Raw genomic sequence first — 15525 nt, 5'->3', positions numbered from 1 at the left:
AACTGAGTGGGAGGGCTGAACGAGAGAAGAGGGACCTTAAGCAAACCACAACGGCGACGGCAACAAGGACATGGAAAAACAAAAGATCTAATTGGCAGAACAATAGCTCAGCACGTGCGTTTTAAAACTTTGTACATTTCGTAGCCGTCCTATGCAAAACAACAACGTGAAATCAACACAATTTGCGTCGTCTGCGAACCGAAACCGCGACGGCAAATTATTTTAAATTCCATTTGCAACCCAACACTCCTTTTAAACGCTATACTGAAGTTGAGGTGTGGCGCCGTATGAGACGGGTAACACATGCAGCCATTTTCAGGGTCGGTCAGGGGGGGTAGTGGAATACCAATATACCCGAAAAAAAATCGACAAAATACCCCAAAATACCCCAAATTCCTCCAAATATACCCAAAAATAATCGAAGCTTTGAATACTTTATACCTGAAATTCAAAGAAAGTGATATACTGAATACCCATATTTAAGCTGCAATATACCGTATACCCGATTTAAAACGCCCCTGAATACCGAATACCCAAAAACCCTGGCCGACCCTGCATTTTGAAATTTTAACTAACAGTAGAAATTTATTTTTTAATCGAAGTCTTCCTTGGCGTTGCCGTCCTGACAGCTTAAGGTTCCTAATATCTGGCCTTCTACACCTCATGTACAGGCTACTACATGCTGGTACTCTGTGCCCTTTGTACAATTTAATGTAAGCTTGTGTCCTCTGCCTCTCGTACAGTTTATTGTGAGCTGATGCCCTCTACCTCTGGTACAGTTCAATGCAAACTGCTGCCCTGTACCTCTCGTACAGTTAAAGCAAGCTGGTGTCCTTTACCTCTGGTACGGTTTGATGTAAGCTGGTTCCTCGTACCTCATACGGTTGAATGTAAGCTGGTGCCCTGTACCTCTTGTACAGTTTAATGTAAGCTGGTGCCCTGTACCTCTCGCACAGCTTAATGTCGGCAGACGCCATGTGCCTCTGGTACATTTTTTTTGTATCTGTGCCTCTCGTACAGTTTATGGTAAGCAGGGGGCCCTGTACTTCTCGTACAGTTAAATGTCAGCTGTTGCCCTGTACCTTATGCAAATGCAAGCATGAAGAAAATAATGAAGAATATGATTTAAACTTGACTTTATTTATGTATCACATTGATGTATTTAATTTTTTGACAATTGTATGTTAAGTATTATGGTTACAAAAATGTAAATTGTTATTGCTCAACAACTTTCAAGAACGATGTCTGAACAAAACTGAAAGAATATCATACCTGAAAAATAATAACCTAACTTTTGTGTTGAGAAATGTTGCGAATGTCAATATAGTGTGCCACGGACCAAAAATATGACACAATTAAGCAGAATAGTGCAGAGAGCAGTTGAAAACTGGAGACAGCTGATTGCCAAGTGAGTTCTTAATAAAAAGAATGTTGTGCTTTTACTTAATTGCTTTTGTTTCAAGAGACTTTTCCATAATTCTCAAATCACAGGGAAATCAACCATGACTTAATTAATAGCACTTTTTTTAGGGGAGCATTTGGCTTAAATTGAAACTCACACCTTCATGAATTCTGAAGAAGAAATCAGGAGTTTCTTTTACCTTAATTACACATCACATAATCAGTCATTCACCCAGCTAGCAAATAAGGATTTCTAAGGGATTCTCTGGTGAAACACAATAACATTTCAAATTAACTGAAAAGTAAACCTCGCAAACAAAACCACTCAATGAACAATAATGGCAACCTTCACAAGCCTCTGAAATTTTGAAAAATGACAAAAAAAATATGAAAAGAAAATAAGAAAGAGGAAAGGCTGGGTCTGTAAAGTTGTACACAAGAATCTTTAAATCTGGAGTTTGCCATACAAATCACTTTAGGGTCATTTCCTTGAAACGGTTCCTACACTTAGACTTTTTGGCAATCTCTCTTCACTCATTGCTTGTTCCCCTGCAAGAAGCCCATTGCCATTCAAGAATACACCACCTTGTATATGTACATTGTAATTCTTATAATATAATCATTTTCATATTCACAAGTGTTTGTTTAAAGCATGTTTCAACCGATTTCTTTTTCTCTTCATTGGGAGTTACCTAACACAGAGAAAGTTGTCACTAAATTCAAAAGAGCATGGACAAATTGATTTTGTTTTCCCTAACTATGCTCTACAATAGGTTTAAAAATCTTGTACAACCTTCTTTACTAATTAGATCCAAGACTTAAACCAATCATGATTGCCACTCATGCTTTGGCAGTTAAGTTTCACTACATGTATCTACTTGTTCTCCTTTCTGTTAATTGGCCACAGTGATCACCAAAGATTTTATTTTTTACATCACTTAACAAGATAGTTGCTGATTCTTAGTGAGTACATGCTAACCATATAATGAATAAAGTGCAGAAAGGATGCCGAAAAAAAAAAAAAAGGGATGAGCTTGGTGAGGATAAACTTCTGATTATCATGCATTGTTTGGAAATTTACATTCAAGTTAAATTGTTTGTTGAAACTCATTCTGTAAGATCTGTTGGGGGAACATAGGTGAAGCCTACAAATGCATCATCTGGGTCATCAACACTGGCACTCAAGAAAGCAGAGTCAGCAGATTTACCAACTGATCCTATGGATTCAAGTGAAAATGTAGAATTAGTTGTTGTATTTGAAAAAAAAAATTCAAAATTAGGGATATTCGCATTCTGCTTGGCACCCTGGCCAAAAACTATGAAAGAAACCTTAAACTTTCAATCAATCTCGTGACACAGGTCTAAAAAAAACATATCCAAAAAAAAAACAAAAACAAAAAAACGGTGCATTAATGTTTGGTAGAAGGCCTTAATTGTTTATCTCTGTTGGTGACACCTATACTCCCTGACAATTCAAACAATTCACAGCAATTGATATCCACTTGAAAGGTACTCAATGAATGATTGATGATCTAAGTCAATTTTCACTAGTTGATATTCATTAACATTAAATCATTGGAGACTGATCAGCATATAAACGTATCCCAAACAATTCTGTTTCACAGTCTGCTGCTTTGGATGATAGGCACTTGTTTGTTTCCAGTAAAACATAGTTAAAATTTTGAACTTAAGACACTTGATAACATAGCTAGTACTTGGCAATTAAACCCCAAATGTTAACTTTGTCTGTGTATTTCTAAGAATTAGAGGACTAGTTCCCACGGAAAAAAAAAAAAAAGTTGTATTTCAGGATGTCTTGATGTCACATCATTGAGTTATGACATCAGAAAAAAACAACACACCTGGTACTGGTTCCCGCACAAATTCAGGATCAAAATGCTTTAGATCCAGTTGACCACTCTGTTAACACAACAAAGAAAAGACTTCCATAAGACTAGTCTTTATACACCACTTAAATAATGCTGAGTTTGGATGTGCTTTGAATGGGAAATAAACCCCTGTTGTCTACTAGGTGTTCCCCTCACTTTCATGATCTTTGTTGCACTTGCCATATTTATGGTACAGCACTAATCCTTACACTTCAGAACTAATCTGAATGTAGATTCTAATTACAGTTTTCATATACTGTCTACATAACATACAACAAGAATAAGGGGATACTGTTTGGTTGTGAAACCAAATTCTAAGGCTGAGGTAACATGAGTTAGGAGAATTCACTTTCAACTCCTGGAGTTAAAAAGTAAAGAAATAACATTGAAACTGAGAACAAAGTTTGAAAGAAAGAGCTGAACAACTCACCACATTTGGATTGTATGGTGGGTCTATCTTCTTGTCATATAACAACTGCCAGTCAATGGATCTAAAGAATGCATGATTCTTTATTTCATCCTGTTCAGAAATGAAATCAATGCATCAACGCATTGTAGTTTGATACAACTCATGATCCAACATTTTACTATTCATATTAGTTGATCTACTATGTACCACGTCACTATTATCTCTCCTCAAAATATCTATATTCCACTTAGAGATGGTAGCATCTGCATGTGGGTCTTTTTCTCTCTGCACAATTAACAAAGTTCCACACCTTTCAGGCTATCTTTATTTAGATTAAGAAACAATGTTCCTCTTTTTGTCTAACACCCTGCAATGCGATGACAAGTTGGTTTGATCACATGCTAAACATTCACACAGAGTTCACTTACAAAATCATCATCTCGTCCAAATCTTTTAGTGCGATCCTTCTGCAGAAGCTACGAGAGGAATGTGACAAAATAGTTCATTGTGTTAATATTCATCACTAAGAGATCTTGAAACTTAATACACACCATAACAACAGCTGCCAATTTTTATCACATCCAACATATATATATTTTTCCCCAAATATCAATGTATTTCAAATAAAATTCAACAATGATTCCTCATAGGCCACATCAAATTCATTTAATTCCTTGTGAAGCATTCAAGTCTGGACAAATTAATATTAGAAACCATTTTGTAACATTACCTCTGGCTTTGAAATAGGGGCATGAGTGATTCACGAGTGTGGGTTATGTGAAAGAGTTTGTGTAATTACTACAAACAATTTGGTCAAAGATTTGAAATTTAACCTCAGTAACAGTCTGGCGTATATACATTGTAACTCATAGATTCACTCACCCCTGCAAGAAGGGTCCTTGCACTCTCAGAAATGTTACTCCTCAGACGCAGCGGTTTGTGCAAAATGTTATCATACATTTCTGCTGTATTGCGACTGTAAAATGGCGGCTGTCATAAAGCAAGCACAAGCATTTTTTTATACTTACTATTGAATCTGTCCTTATTATACATTTATAAACTGTAAATATCATTTATTACATGTATTTTTAAATTTAACAAATTTAAATTTAACAACTGGAGCTTAAGAGAAATTGTTTTTATCACCTTAGTTGATAACATAAACTGGGCACTGTGAAGAGTTTCTAAAGCTATTGTTTCAAGTGTTAGCCCTTTGTTGATTTGCCCTGATGTAGGGCTTATGCTTGAAACACCAGCATTACAAACTCTTTACAGTAGGCTAATTACATTATCAACTTGGTTGATGAAACCAAATTATCTTATCATACCCCCACTGACACAGCACCACAGTTTCTTTCAAAACCAACTCCCTTTACTCATTTCCCAGGAGCTTAGCAGACACTTTTTTGGTTAGCAATAATTGTAACACAATTACAGGCTAATTTGGGAAAACCAGCACAACATTGTAGTTGGATATCAATGTTCAAGAGGAGTTTTCATAGTGGTTGTTCTTCAGTCCCACAGTTGTGCCAAGCATTCCCCCACCCATCCCATGCATTGCACCAATCTAATCAGTGTTTATTAGTACCAAGAATGGGGGCTTAAGACTTAGTTACAGGAATTTATCAGCTATGGGACTAGGGTATTCTACCTGAGGGCTTCCTCTATGTCTAGCCTGCCATCTGGCACTTAATGTACTATTTAGTGAGGCACTGGTTAACAGTGTGGTTTGCATATTAGTATGTGAGCCTGCATAACTGAAATAAAAGATGTAACATTGTAACCCCCTTTGATAAGCACTCGTCTGGTACTTTTGGGGAAAACAATGACATATATGTTTCAATTAAAAAAAAAAACAATTTCAAGCAAAAAATATGGCCAGTAAAGGAAAGTATTGCCTTACCAAACCATACATCATTTCATACAAGACTGCACCAAGGCACCACCAGTCAACAGAATTGTCATATTCCTGTTTCTTAAGAACTTCTGGTGCAAGATACTGTAAATCACATACAATAAAAGAGAAGTGTTTATTCATGCCTTTGTTTCCTCCGTCAGTATCTTTGACAAAAGAGGTAGAATAATTAACCACTGACTTATTTCTTAGTCCAGTTTATGAACCCTTAGGCCATGCCTTCAGGAATGACCAACACTTTCATTCTCAAAGCAAATCAAACACATCCAAGCAGAGAATGAAAAAATGACCAACAAAAAATCATCCTTTCATAGAACAAAACATTTTCAGAAAAAGCCAACAATGAAATGTACTGGCATATGTGTTGGGATAATCAACTTTCACATCTTTTGCACTACAAGGTTAAAGGCCCATTTCCAACCTTGATGTAGTGCAGTCATTTGTTTTTGTTTTGAACCACTGCTTTTGTTTAAATAACACCTCTGATTGGTCAGTTATTTTTACCTTGTCACATTGTCTGCGTTTTCTCCGATGAGTTTGGTGAGCTTGTCAAAATAATTCTTTGTAAAACAGTTCTATACGTTTTAATCCAGTATGGAATCAGATGAATCCATTCATTTTGTAAATTCTGAGACAGTAAATGCTTATGCATGGGCTGTTGTAAAAGAAGAACACGAAAATCCTTGCAAGCTTTTTGAGGAGGGTGAAAATGTTGATCCACGACGTTTTCATTCATACATCGATTTTTTTAGTGAAGTTTGCCATCCTTGCTAACCAGGCAGCCCAAAAATTTTGAACCTGATGTTTCTCGCTAAGCCTGTATACAGAGTACAAAGCCATCCAAGTGCTTGACACCTAGAAACTTTTTAATGACATGGCTAGACACCTTCCTCAAATAACTCCATATTTCTCTTTGAAATATACCAATTTTTCCTTGAAAAATATTCTACCTTCATTTACAATCCTCAAGGGCTTCTAGAAAGTGGAAAAATTCAAACATTGTCCGCTTTGCCGACTCTGTACACAGAGTATGAAGAGATCCAAGCGTGACACTTAGAAAATTTTCAGTGGACATGACCAAACACTACCAAACACGGTCTTCCAATGACTAAACATCCAGCAGTCTGACATTTTTCCATATTTCTCTTTGAAAAATAGAAATTCCTATTGGGACAAATGTATTTATTGTAAAACATTTGACTATATGTCTAGGATGGCTCTTAAGAAAGACAAGCTTAGAAGGTTTTCAGTAATCTGGGAATTTCATGTTACAGGAAATTGGGTCGAGGCACACATTGCATCAAGGCTGAAAATAGCCTTTAACACATCTTTCAGAAATTTCGTTCATCATTCAGCCTACAATAGCACTGAATAATTGCAACAAAACCTAGAATGCATTTAAAACTGTGAAAAATAAGAGCAAGAACCAAATGTAACAAGTATTGTGCTACATACTTCTGGTGTGCCACAGAATGTTGATGTTGTTCCAGATGTTTCTATTCCCTCCTTGCAAAGTCCAAAGTCTGTTAAAACTATATGACCCTTCAAATAGAATAATACATGTTAAAAATTCATTCTCTCAATACCAAAAATCACCACAGATTATAGAGAATCTTTAAGACTTATCAGGGCTTTTTCCAGTTGTAACTATTGCAACTAAAGAGGAAAATACTAATCTAGCTGCTCGTCTTACACCAATGACAGGACAAGCATTAATAAACTAACAACACATAAATACACTTACCTTGTAATCCAAGAGAATGTTTTCTGGTTTCAAGTCCCTGAAAATAAAACTCAGTATATGAGCACTTCACAGTGTGTGGAAAGTTGACCTAGGATAGCAATCACTGATTTGTCTCTTGTGAACCAACAGCAATACAATACTTTCAAGTAATTGACATAATGCTACGGTACACTACATGGAGTGTGTACACCTTATGGACGAAGTATTCTCAACAATGAGTAGCATTTTGAGCTTAATATCACACTTATAACAAACCAAATAGGTAAATCTTAAGCTTCCAAATCTAACTGATTACTCCACCCACCTATAAATGATTTTAAGAGAGTGTAGATACCCAATTGCTGATGCAATTTCTGCAGCATAGAACTTTGCCCTGAAAGCACAAAATTGAGTCAACTAACTTACTACATATATATCATCTGTATGTTTGTCAATTACATTTCACTCAAAAAAATGCCATCTTACAATGGTACCTCCGCAAAGGAGACTCTTAAAATTGCTGTTCCAAGTAGTATGCAGTCACATAAAGAAACTAGTATATAACCAAAGTCTCCACCAAGTTCCTTGGAACTCAGTTAATACAGCATCTAAGAAAAAGATTGAATCTGGCTGAGAGTTGAGACCCAGACTGTTTTTGTATCACAAGGAGACCAGTGAGAAAAAGAAAAAAAACTTGATCCTCCATCAAAAATCAACCCCCACCAGCTTTCATTTCCATTAGCTCATGAGATAATTTTTAACAGACTTATGCCTGATGCTATTTAGAAATGAGAACATAACCTACCTTGCTTCAGGGAAATATCTCTCTCTTTGCAGATGAAAGAAAAGCTAAAAGGAAATAATACAACGCTTTCAATCTAACAAAAAACATCCATTGCTGAAAAAACCTGCCATTTACCAAATAAAAGTGTTTTATATATAAAAAGAAAATTTATAGTTATACATTAGAAAACAACACCACAGGTTGCATGTTACAAAATTTGGAACAAAATGCTTGTAACTGTGAAGTATAAATTTTGATTGTGGCACTGTTGCAACAACTCTAAAAAAAACCTAAATATAGGAAACATTTAATTACATACATTTTCACAGGACGTTTAGGTAGATCCCAGAAATTGTTTCAATTTTCAAAGACACCAAAAGACATAGGAACCTAAAGTCTTCAGATTTAGTTCATTTTGGATTCATTCTTTTGTTTTCCAAGTTCGACCTTTATCCCTTTCAAACCTACCTCTCCACCATTGACATAATCTAAAACAAAGTAAAGCTTGTCCCTTGTTTGGAAAGAGTAGTGAAGACCCTGTATTAGATCAAAATAACTGTGTCTTTAATTTCATCTAGTTAAACAGTACTGGATGAAATAATGTAAGATATATTTCTCTGTTAAACATCAAAGTGACATGCTCATGCAGGAAAGGGGAATATAAGGACCCAATAGAAACAGAAACATCTTCGTACTGTAGATTCAATTTGAGAAAGTTCTAAGCAGCTAATGGCATAGTATTGGGTCTGAGCTGTCTTAGCCTAGACTGGATTGGCAAGGAGGGTTAGTCTGTGAAAGGTTAAGCTGTTATAGCCCACTCAAAGTTTTGAAATAAGTTTTTAGGCAATCAGAAAACTTACCACCAAAAATGGATGCTTGATATTCTTTAGCAGCACGTTCCGTTCTGCCATGATATGTTTTGCCTAAAATAATCATACCATAGTGATAAAAAAACAAGCCATTGCTGAATAATTGAGAGCCCCACACCATAAAGGGAAACAGCAAACATTATATTGTCCCACCTGGTAGGTGGGAATAAGGAAATAACTTTGTGTAAAATGTACCCATTGACTCACTTACCTCATTTCTTTTCCTGATAGCAGCCTTGTTGAGAACTTTGATGGCATAGAATTTATCCTCTGCCTTGTTCTTTGACAGGAATACCTAAACAAATGATGATGATATAACGACATCACTGACTAGTAAATAAATGAAAATTACAGAAAGATAACATCTAAAGAAACCTAGAATTGCCTTGTTTATAAGACATGAAATGGCTGTCCAACTAACATGACTAAAGATTTGTCAGACATTAAACCAATTGTTGATTAACTAAAGGCAATGGTGACAGACAAACAGACAGAGTGATTGACTGACTGTCTTGCTGGCTCATTGGCTGACCAACCAGCTCAATCACTGGCTCACTGAGTGATTGACCTGACTACTTAAAACAGACTGGCTGATTGAAACAGTTTTTTTTTTTAATAATTTTAAATTATAATAATTAAAGTTAAAGCAAAATTTATTGCATAACTGCTTCAAATCTGAACAAAATAATAGCCCTAGCTATTGAAATGTTTAAGGAGAAGTCTCACAATTAATTACTCACCTTTCCAAAACTACCTTTTCCAATCACTTTTAAGAACAAGAAATCGCTGGGTTTTGCCCTGAAATAGGAAGAAAGTACAGTTTATATTCACCTTACTCGAGAATGCACTGATTTTTGTTTAATTTCAATACACATAGCTAATAATTCTATCTATAAAAATAGTTTTGTCAAAAACAACCTCATCAGTTGATACAACATTCCATCCATGATAAGCAGTAAAACTTTCTTGGCTTCAATAAGCCCAATATCCCATGAACAAATCATATTTACCCAAATTTACAGTTAAAAAAAAAAAATTGTTAACAAATAAAAAAACCAGACTGTCTCTATTCTTAGAGTTTCAAGCCTGATAATTTGGCAGCTATGGTGCACATTAGTCTAAAATAAAATAAACCTCGAGTACAAACAAAAAATTATATTTCATACCAGGCATAGTTTTCCTCTTTCAAACAAAATTGAATTTTTTAACTGCTCCTATTAAGTATCTCTATATTATAGCTTATAGAAGCTTATAGGGAGAAAGAAAATTGACTCACTTTGGATTATTTGTTCCTGCTAAGTCAACATCCATATCCTTTGCCTGTTGAAAAAATTAAAAATATTACTCTCCCATACATAGACTCTATTAATTTACTCTGACCACCTTTAATGCAATGCAGGTGGATACCATGTTGAGAAGACACCCTGTGTGCATAGACACCTCTAAAACTGGACATAGACACCAGAAATGAGCTAACGTAGTAAAAAGGAGGGAATTAGAACAAACAGATTCCTCACATAAAAAGGAAATAGTAATAATAAGGTAAATAAAGGTACAGGGCAGATCCAGGGATTTCTCACAGAAGGGGGGGCACCACTAAGGAATGACAAGGACAAATTTTAAATTCAAGCAAACAATGAAGAAAGGATATGACTAAGTAACAATGCCATATGAACTGCAAATTGGCATGTACAATTTTTAAGCCAGATGAAGAAAGCTTGTGCTCAAAACTTCAGTGCTAAACTCCTATTTTTATACCATTTCATGTGCTAAATTCTTCAACCTCATTTAATGTTTTACTTTAATACTGGTGAATCAAATACTTTGCTTTGTTTTCTTTTTTTGGCACAATATAAGTCATATCAAAAAGCTATAGGTCATCTCAAGGAGAGGTCCACCCCTGGGTAAAGTCTGGGCCAAGGGGCTCATTCAGCCAGAGCTAGACCCAAATTTTAGAGGGCTAAAAACTATAAATGTTAGGATATAAAGCAGTTCACTATTTACAGGCACAAGAATAGATGGGGGTAGCTTTCTTATCCTCTGCTTTTACCCCCCTTATTTGCTCTGATGAAGGGCTAATGCTTGAAACGTCAGCTAAGAAACTCTGCTGGTGGCCAATTTACATCGTCTACTCAGGAAAGAAAACCACATCATCTTATTTACAGGTGTAGCTTTAGGTTAAAACTTGGGCTTGTTCAGTGCTCTTGTGACTCTGCCATGTTCCCTTAAGGTTCTGAGAGGAGATAATTTATTATAGTAAAGTAAATCATTCAAAAAAATTACCTGAGTCTCAGACTCATCAGCTCCAGGATGGTCATCATCATCATTGTTCTCAGCATTCTTTGGATTATCAAGTGAGAAGAATTCCCTCACCTCAGGGCTGCAAATCACATCATTCCAACCCAACAATCAGTTAAAAAATCGAAAAAAGTTGGCACAAACTACAGTTTAGGAAACTGCTCTGTCAAATTAATCTGTACACCTTACTTTTCAATGGCTTTTGGGTGATTGATGATCTTTTGTGTGACATCATTGAGACCTTCTCTTCTGATCTTGATAAACTCTATAGAAAGGCAAAAAATTATCACCTTAAATTCCTAGAACAATGAATGGCAAAATTCTATGCCTTTAGTTCCTAAATTCACATTCAAGCCAATTAGATAAAAGATGGTTTCTTTTTTAATACTTTGTAAATACATTGTAAACCAAACACAAACACAGTTTCCTAAAGCAGAAGGGAATTCCAGGACTCTCTCATCCAATGTTCTATTTTTTATGCTTACCAGGGTCAAAGTTATTTCCTAATAGTCTCTTGCCAGGTAGTTTAAGATGCAAGTCAGGGTAAAGCTTTTTGAGCTGAAAGAAAAAAGGCAAAGTGAAGAGAAGAACAACTTAAACACTTCAGTATACAGCATTTCAATAATTTTTAAGTTAGATCACTGGAAGACCAAAATTAAGGGAACATAATGTGAAATGCCTGTTCAAAGTCATTTTTAAACATCTTAGTTATTCATCGCTTTCCATACAATTTGACTTATTTAAGAACTTCACTGCCTTCCTTTTACCTTATCACACATCTGATGAAATTCATTGTATCTTCTAAAAATAAAGTAGCTCCTTCCATCTGGTAGTTTGATGAGTACTTTGTATACCTAAAATATGAAAAAATGGTTTAAGTTTCTAAAACTGCTTTCAAAAATACATTTTTTTTTAAAAGGGAGTTTATATTGCAGGTTGTATATCAAACAAGACAAGCAGTTACTTTACTGAGGTAGGTTACTTTTGTAAGATTAGGGGAAATTAAGTGGGCAACAGTTATAATTTGTGTTAAAAAAGTCCACAGTTTAACAGTCTGATTGTTTTGTAAACAGGCCTTATTTACTGCTCATTAGGGGTGACAGCCTACTAATTAGAATAACAGTACAAGCTGTAGTCACCTAGGAGAACGTTTGAGGTTTTGAGCAACGCTAACCAGCAAGAGATCTGCAAGTGGTCTAACACTGATAATAAGGGCCTGCAAAGAAGGAACTTTTTTTCTGTCTAGCCTCCATAAATACTACTTCTGGCATAAGAAAATTTCTGCTAATGTTTAAAACTAAAATCTTATGCAGTTGAACAAGCAAAAGACTTGAGCAAGTTGTAAGCTTATTGTAAATACAAAAACACAGTATTGAAGTCTACCAATGATATCAGATGAAAATTGATCAGAAATGCTCAATAAATACAACAGATTCCCTTTTCATCAGACCCATGCCTATACATGAAAATGATTTTGCTAAAATTGTTCTTTGATTGCAAATTTTTCTTACTGGTCCCAATTTCAACATTCTATTTCTATGTATAAGGTAAACAATCAGAAAAATATAAATATAAATAATAATAAGACCAGCTCAAAAAATTCAAACTGAGGAACGATTTGAATCACAACACAAATTTGCAGTAAATAATTCCTGACAAGGCCAATCATAGTGTTTGCAAACAAAACCTTCTTCATTTTTGGCTCTTGAATAATTATATGAACCTACTAAATGATATAAAAAATTAATACAACTTCTAAACCAGAGAGTGAGTGTACCCTTTCTACCACCCAAAAAGCCCTGATGTTGTGTGCCTTGTATTTTAAGGTCATTCTTCTAACTTAGGATACAACAATTGTGTAGATAACAAATGCAATGCCAGCCAAGTTTAGTGACATCTTTATAGGAAAAAGAAACAATGAAACTTTCAAGGTAACTTTGGTTTCCTTGATACGAAACAAAATTAACTTTATGCATGACAATACCCAAACATTTTTTAGTTAAAAAACAACAGACAATAAATGCTAAAAATAAAATAGAATATATTACCTTACACATTAAAAGGAAGGAAAAATGTCAGAAAGTTGTTTGCACTATGTTCTATGCTGTCTAAACATTGGAACCACGCAGTTAGTAATTTGGTAGAGAGTGATTGGAGATTTTTTCTTTGATAAAGGTTACATTTTTTAAGAACATACAATTTTATTGTAACACTTTCACAGTAACAATGTTCTGGTTAATGAGTAAATATCCAAATTGGCTAGACCGAATATTGTTTGAAAGATCACATACTTTTTATCGACAACTGAAAATGGATTATCACATTTCATTGACATTACATGGATCTTATGAGGGTATTACTCTGGTAAAGGTAAAAATAAGTTATTGTGACTTAGGACAAGGAAACAGCTTTTGCGATTGGCTGTTTTCTAACTATATAACCCATATGTGATATATGAGATTCGGCTAGCCTGGCCATACACCGTGGATTTAATAGACCTCAAAACTTGATGGCTTTTGGCGAGACAAACACAACTATCAAGCAAATTAAAAATAACCTGTCCGTCGAAAAAAAGCAGAAAATATTTTTGTATAAATGAAAAATACCTCGCGATATTTTTGTTACAGATACAAAGCCCGTTTGAGTGCAAATGGTACTGTCAATTAGACCAGAGATTACAGCAATTCTAAGAAATATATCGGTTCATGTCCAAACTAAGATATGAAGAGTTATAATTTCAAATGTACAAGATGAACATTTGTCTGAAGTCGATAAAAAGCTTAGAGAGGTTTTCCACAATTAGGAAAGAGCGAATAATGGCAAAATTGTCCTTTCCTAATCAACTCTTAATGAATGGATACCTTCGGGCAATTACGGGATGAACATGACATGGGAAACATGTAAGCTAATTGGTGAACTCCGGCTAAGGAGGACGAATCGCTTCATCTGCCTCCTTTTGCTTCTTTCTTTCAACATTGATCGCAAAACAGAACTCACAAGCTCAAAGAACCCCTAAATTCACAGAAAGGGATAATTCTCACGGGTACTACTTTTCGATCAAGCACAACATAACATAAAATTTGAACGTAACGACGAAACGCCTTCAGAAATGTGAAATTCGATCGCCGCAAATCAGACACAGTGCAGAACAAGGTCTCCATCAGTGTTGCGCTCAAGGTAACTCCAAACCATATTCGTCCTGAAAAGTCTGTGCAACTTTTTTCAAAAGCCTTGTAACTTTCACCGGTAAATTACGATGACTATTGTGATATAATCCATGCATACCTGTTTGTTTTTATTTGAGAATGATCAGGAGCAAACAGAGGACAGAAGAACACGAGTAAGCTGGTTGGCAAAAGCAATTTAGAGATACTAGAAAGGACAAGTTCAAAGCTTACCGTAAATCGCTTAGATTTCTCTGAGCTCAATGTTTCAGAGTCCGGCACCGTTACGTCTATCTGCTTTGACATCTCATTTGCTGGAAAACGCACTCCTGCCCTGCTTAGTAATCCAACGTAAACTTCGTGACAGATGGCTAAAACCAGGCTTTGCTCTTCGCGGAAGATCGCGATCGTCACAACTCCTAAGGCTTTTTTCTTGACAAGGAAAACGCGTGGGAAGGTACACCTTTTATCACTAAACACCGCCTACCACAGCTAATTTCCTGAAACTGATGTATAAAGAGCGTCAAAGACACAATGGGTGGAATAAAGCACGGTGCTACCCTGGGAAATAGTTCTAAATGCTAATTCCAGTAGGGCTACTACACTGATCTGCGGGGACTGGAGTCAACATGTCACACCAAGCCCGCGACTGGTCGGGAGAATGTTAGGTTTGATCATAAATCCTTGTTTTTGTTGTTGTTGTTTTTTCTTTGTTGTTGTTGTTGTTTTTTCTTTGTTGTTGTTTTGTTTTGGTTTTTTGGCTTTTCATTCTTCTTTTCTCTTATTTACTCTTCTAGCAAGTTTAAGTTTTTCCTCTGAAAAAATAAACGAAGAAGAAAGAGGTGTTGAATACTTGACAGGAGAATATCGAGGTTGGGAGTTTAGTCATGCAAAAAAATATAAAGTGAAGGGGCAAATATTATACTGCGTTTAAATTATGTCGTTGATCACAATATGAATTAATTATCCAGTGTGTGTATATATGTATGTATGTATGTATATGTACGTATATATTGTAAACATTCTTATCTGAAATAGTCAATTGTGGCAGTTAGCGATCCAAGAATAACTCA

The 15525-nt window shown here is 35.5% G+C and overlaps 1 protein-coding gene across 1 annotated transcript; it reads right to left on the bottom strand.

Annotated features, from left to right (window-relative positions):
* Positions 1 to 1121: 1121 nt before the first annotated feature.
* LOC149035943 (serine/threonine-protein kinase Sgk1-like) lies at positions 1122 to 15065 on the bottom strand. Its single transcript, XM_089190181.1, has 20 exons — positions 14687 to 15065; positions 12056 to 12142; positions 11774 to 11846; positions 11478 to 11553; positions 11274 to 11370; positions 10267 to 10310; positions 9731 to 9788; positions 9202 to 9285; positions 8982 to 9044; positions 8590 to 8658; positions 8143 to 8186; positions 7663 to 7731; positions 7359 to 7395; positions 7070 to 7156; positions 5603 to 5698; positions 4582 to 4689; positions 4128 to 4175; positions 3721 to 3810; positions 3264 to 3321; positions 1122 to 2618 (listed from the first exon to the last, which is right to left on the bottom strand). The coding sequence occupies exons 1-20, from the start codon at positions 14756 to 14758 to the stop codon at positions 2509 to 2511; spliced, it is 1470 nt and encodes a 489-aa protein (XP_089046307.1). The 5' UTR covers positions 14759 to 15065; the 3' UTR covers positions 1122 to 2508.
* Between the last annotated feature and the right edge of the window lie 460 nt (positions 15066 to 15525).

The sequence above is a fragment of the Pocillopora damicornis genome, chromosome 12 (genome assembly GCF_964200805.1).
Source record: "Pocillopora damicornis chromosome 12, jaPocDami1.2, whole genome shotgun sequence".
Classification (NCBI taxonomy): Eukaryota; Metazoa; Cnidaria; class Anthozoa; order Scleractinia; family Pocilloporidae; genus Pocillopora; species Pocillopora damicornis.
This window is presented reverse-complemented; position numbering and strand designations above follow the sequence as displayed.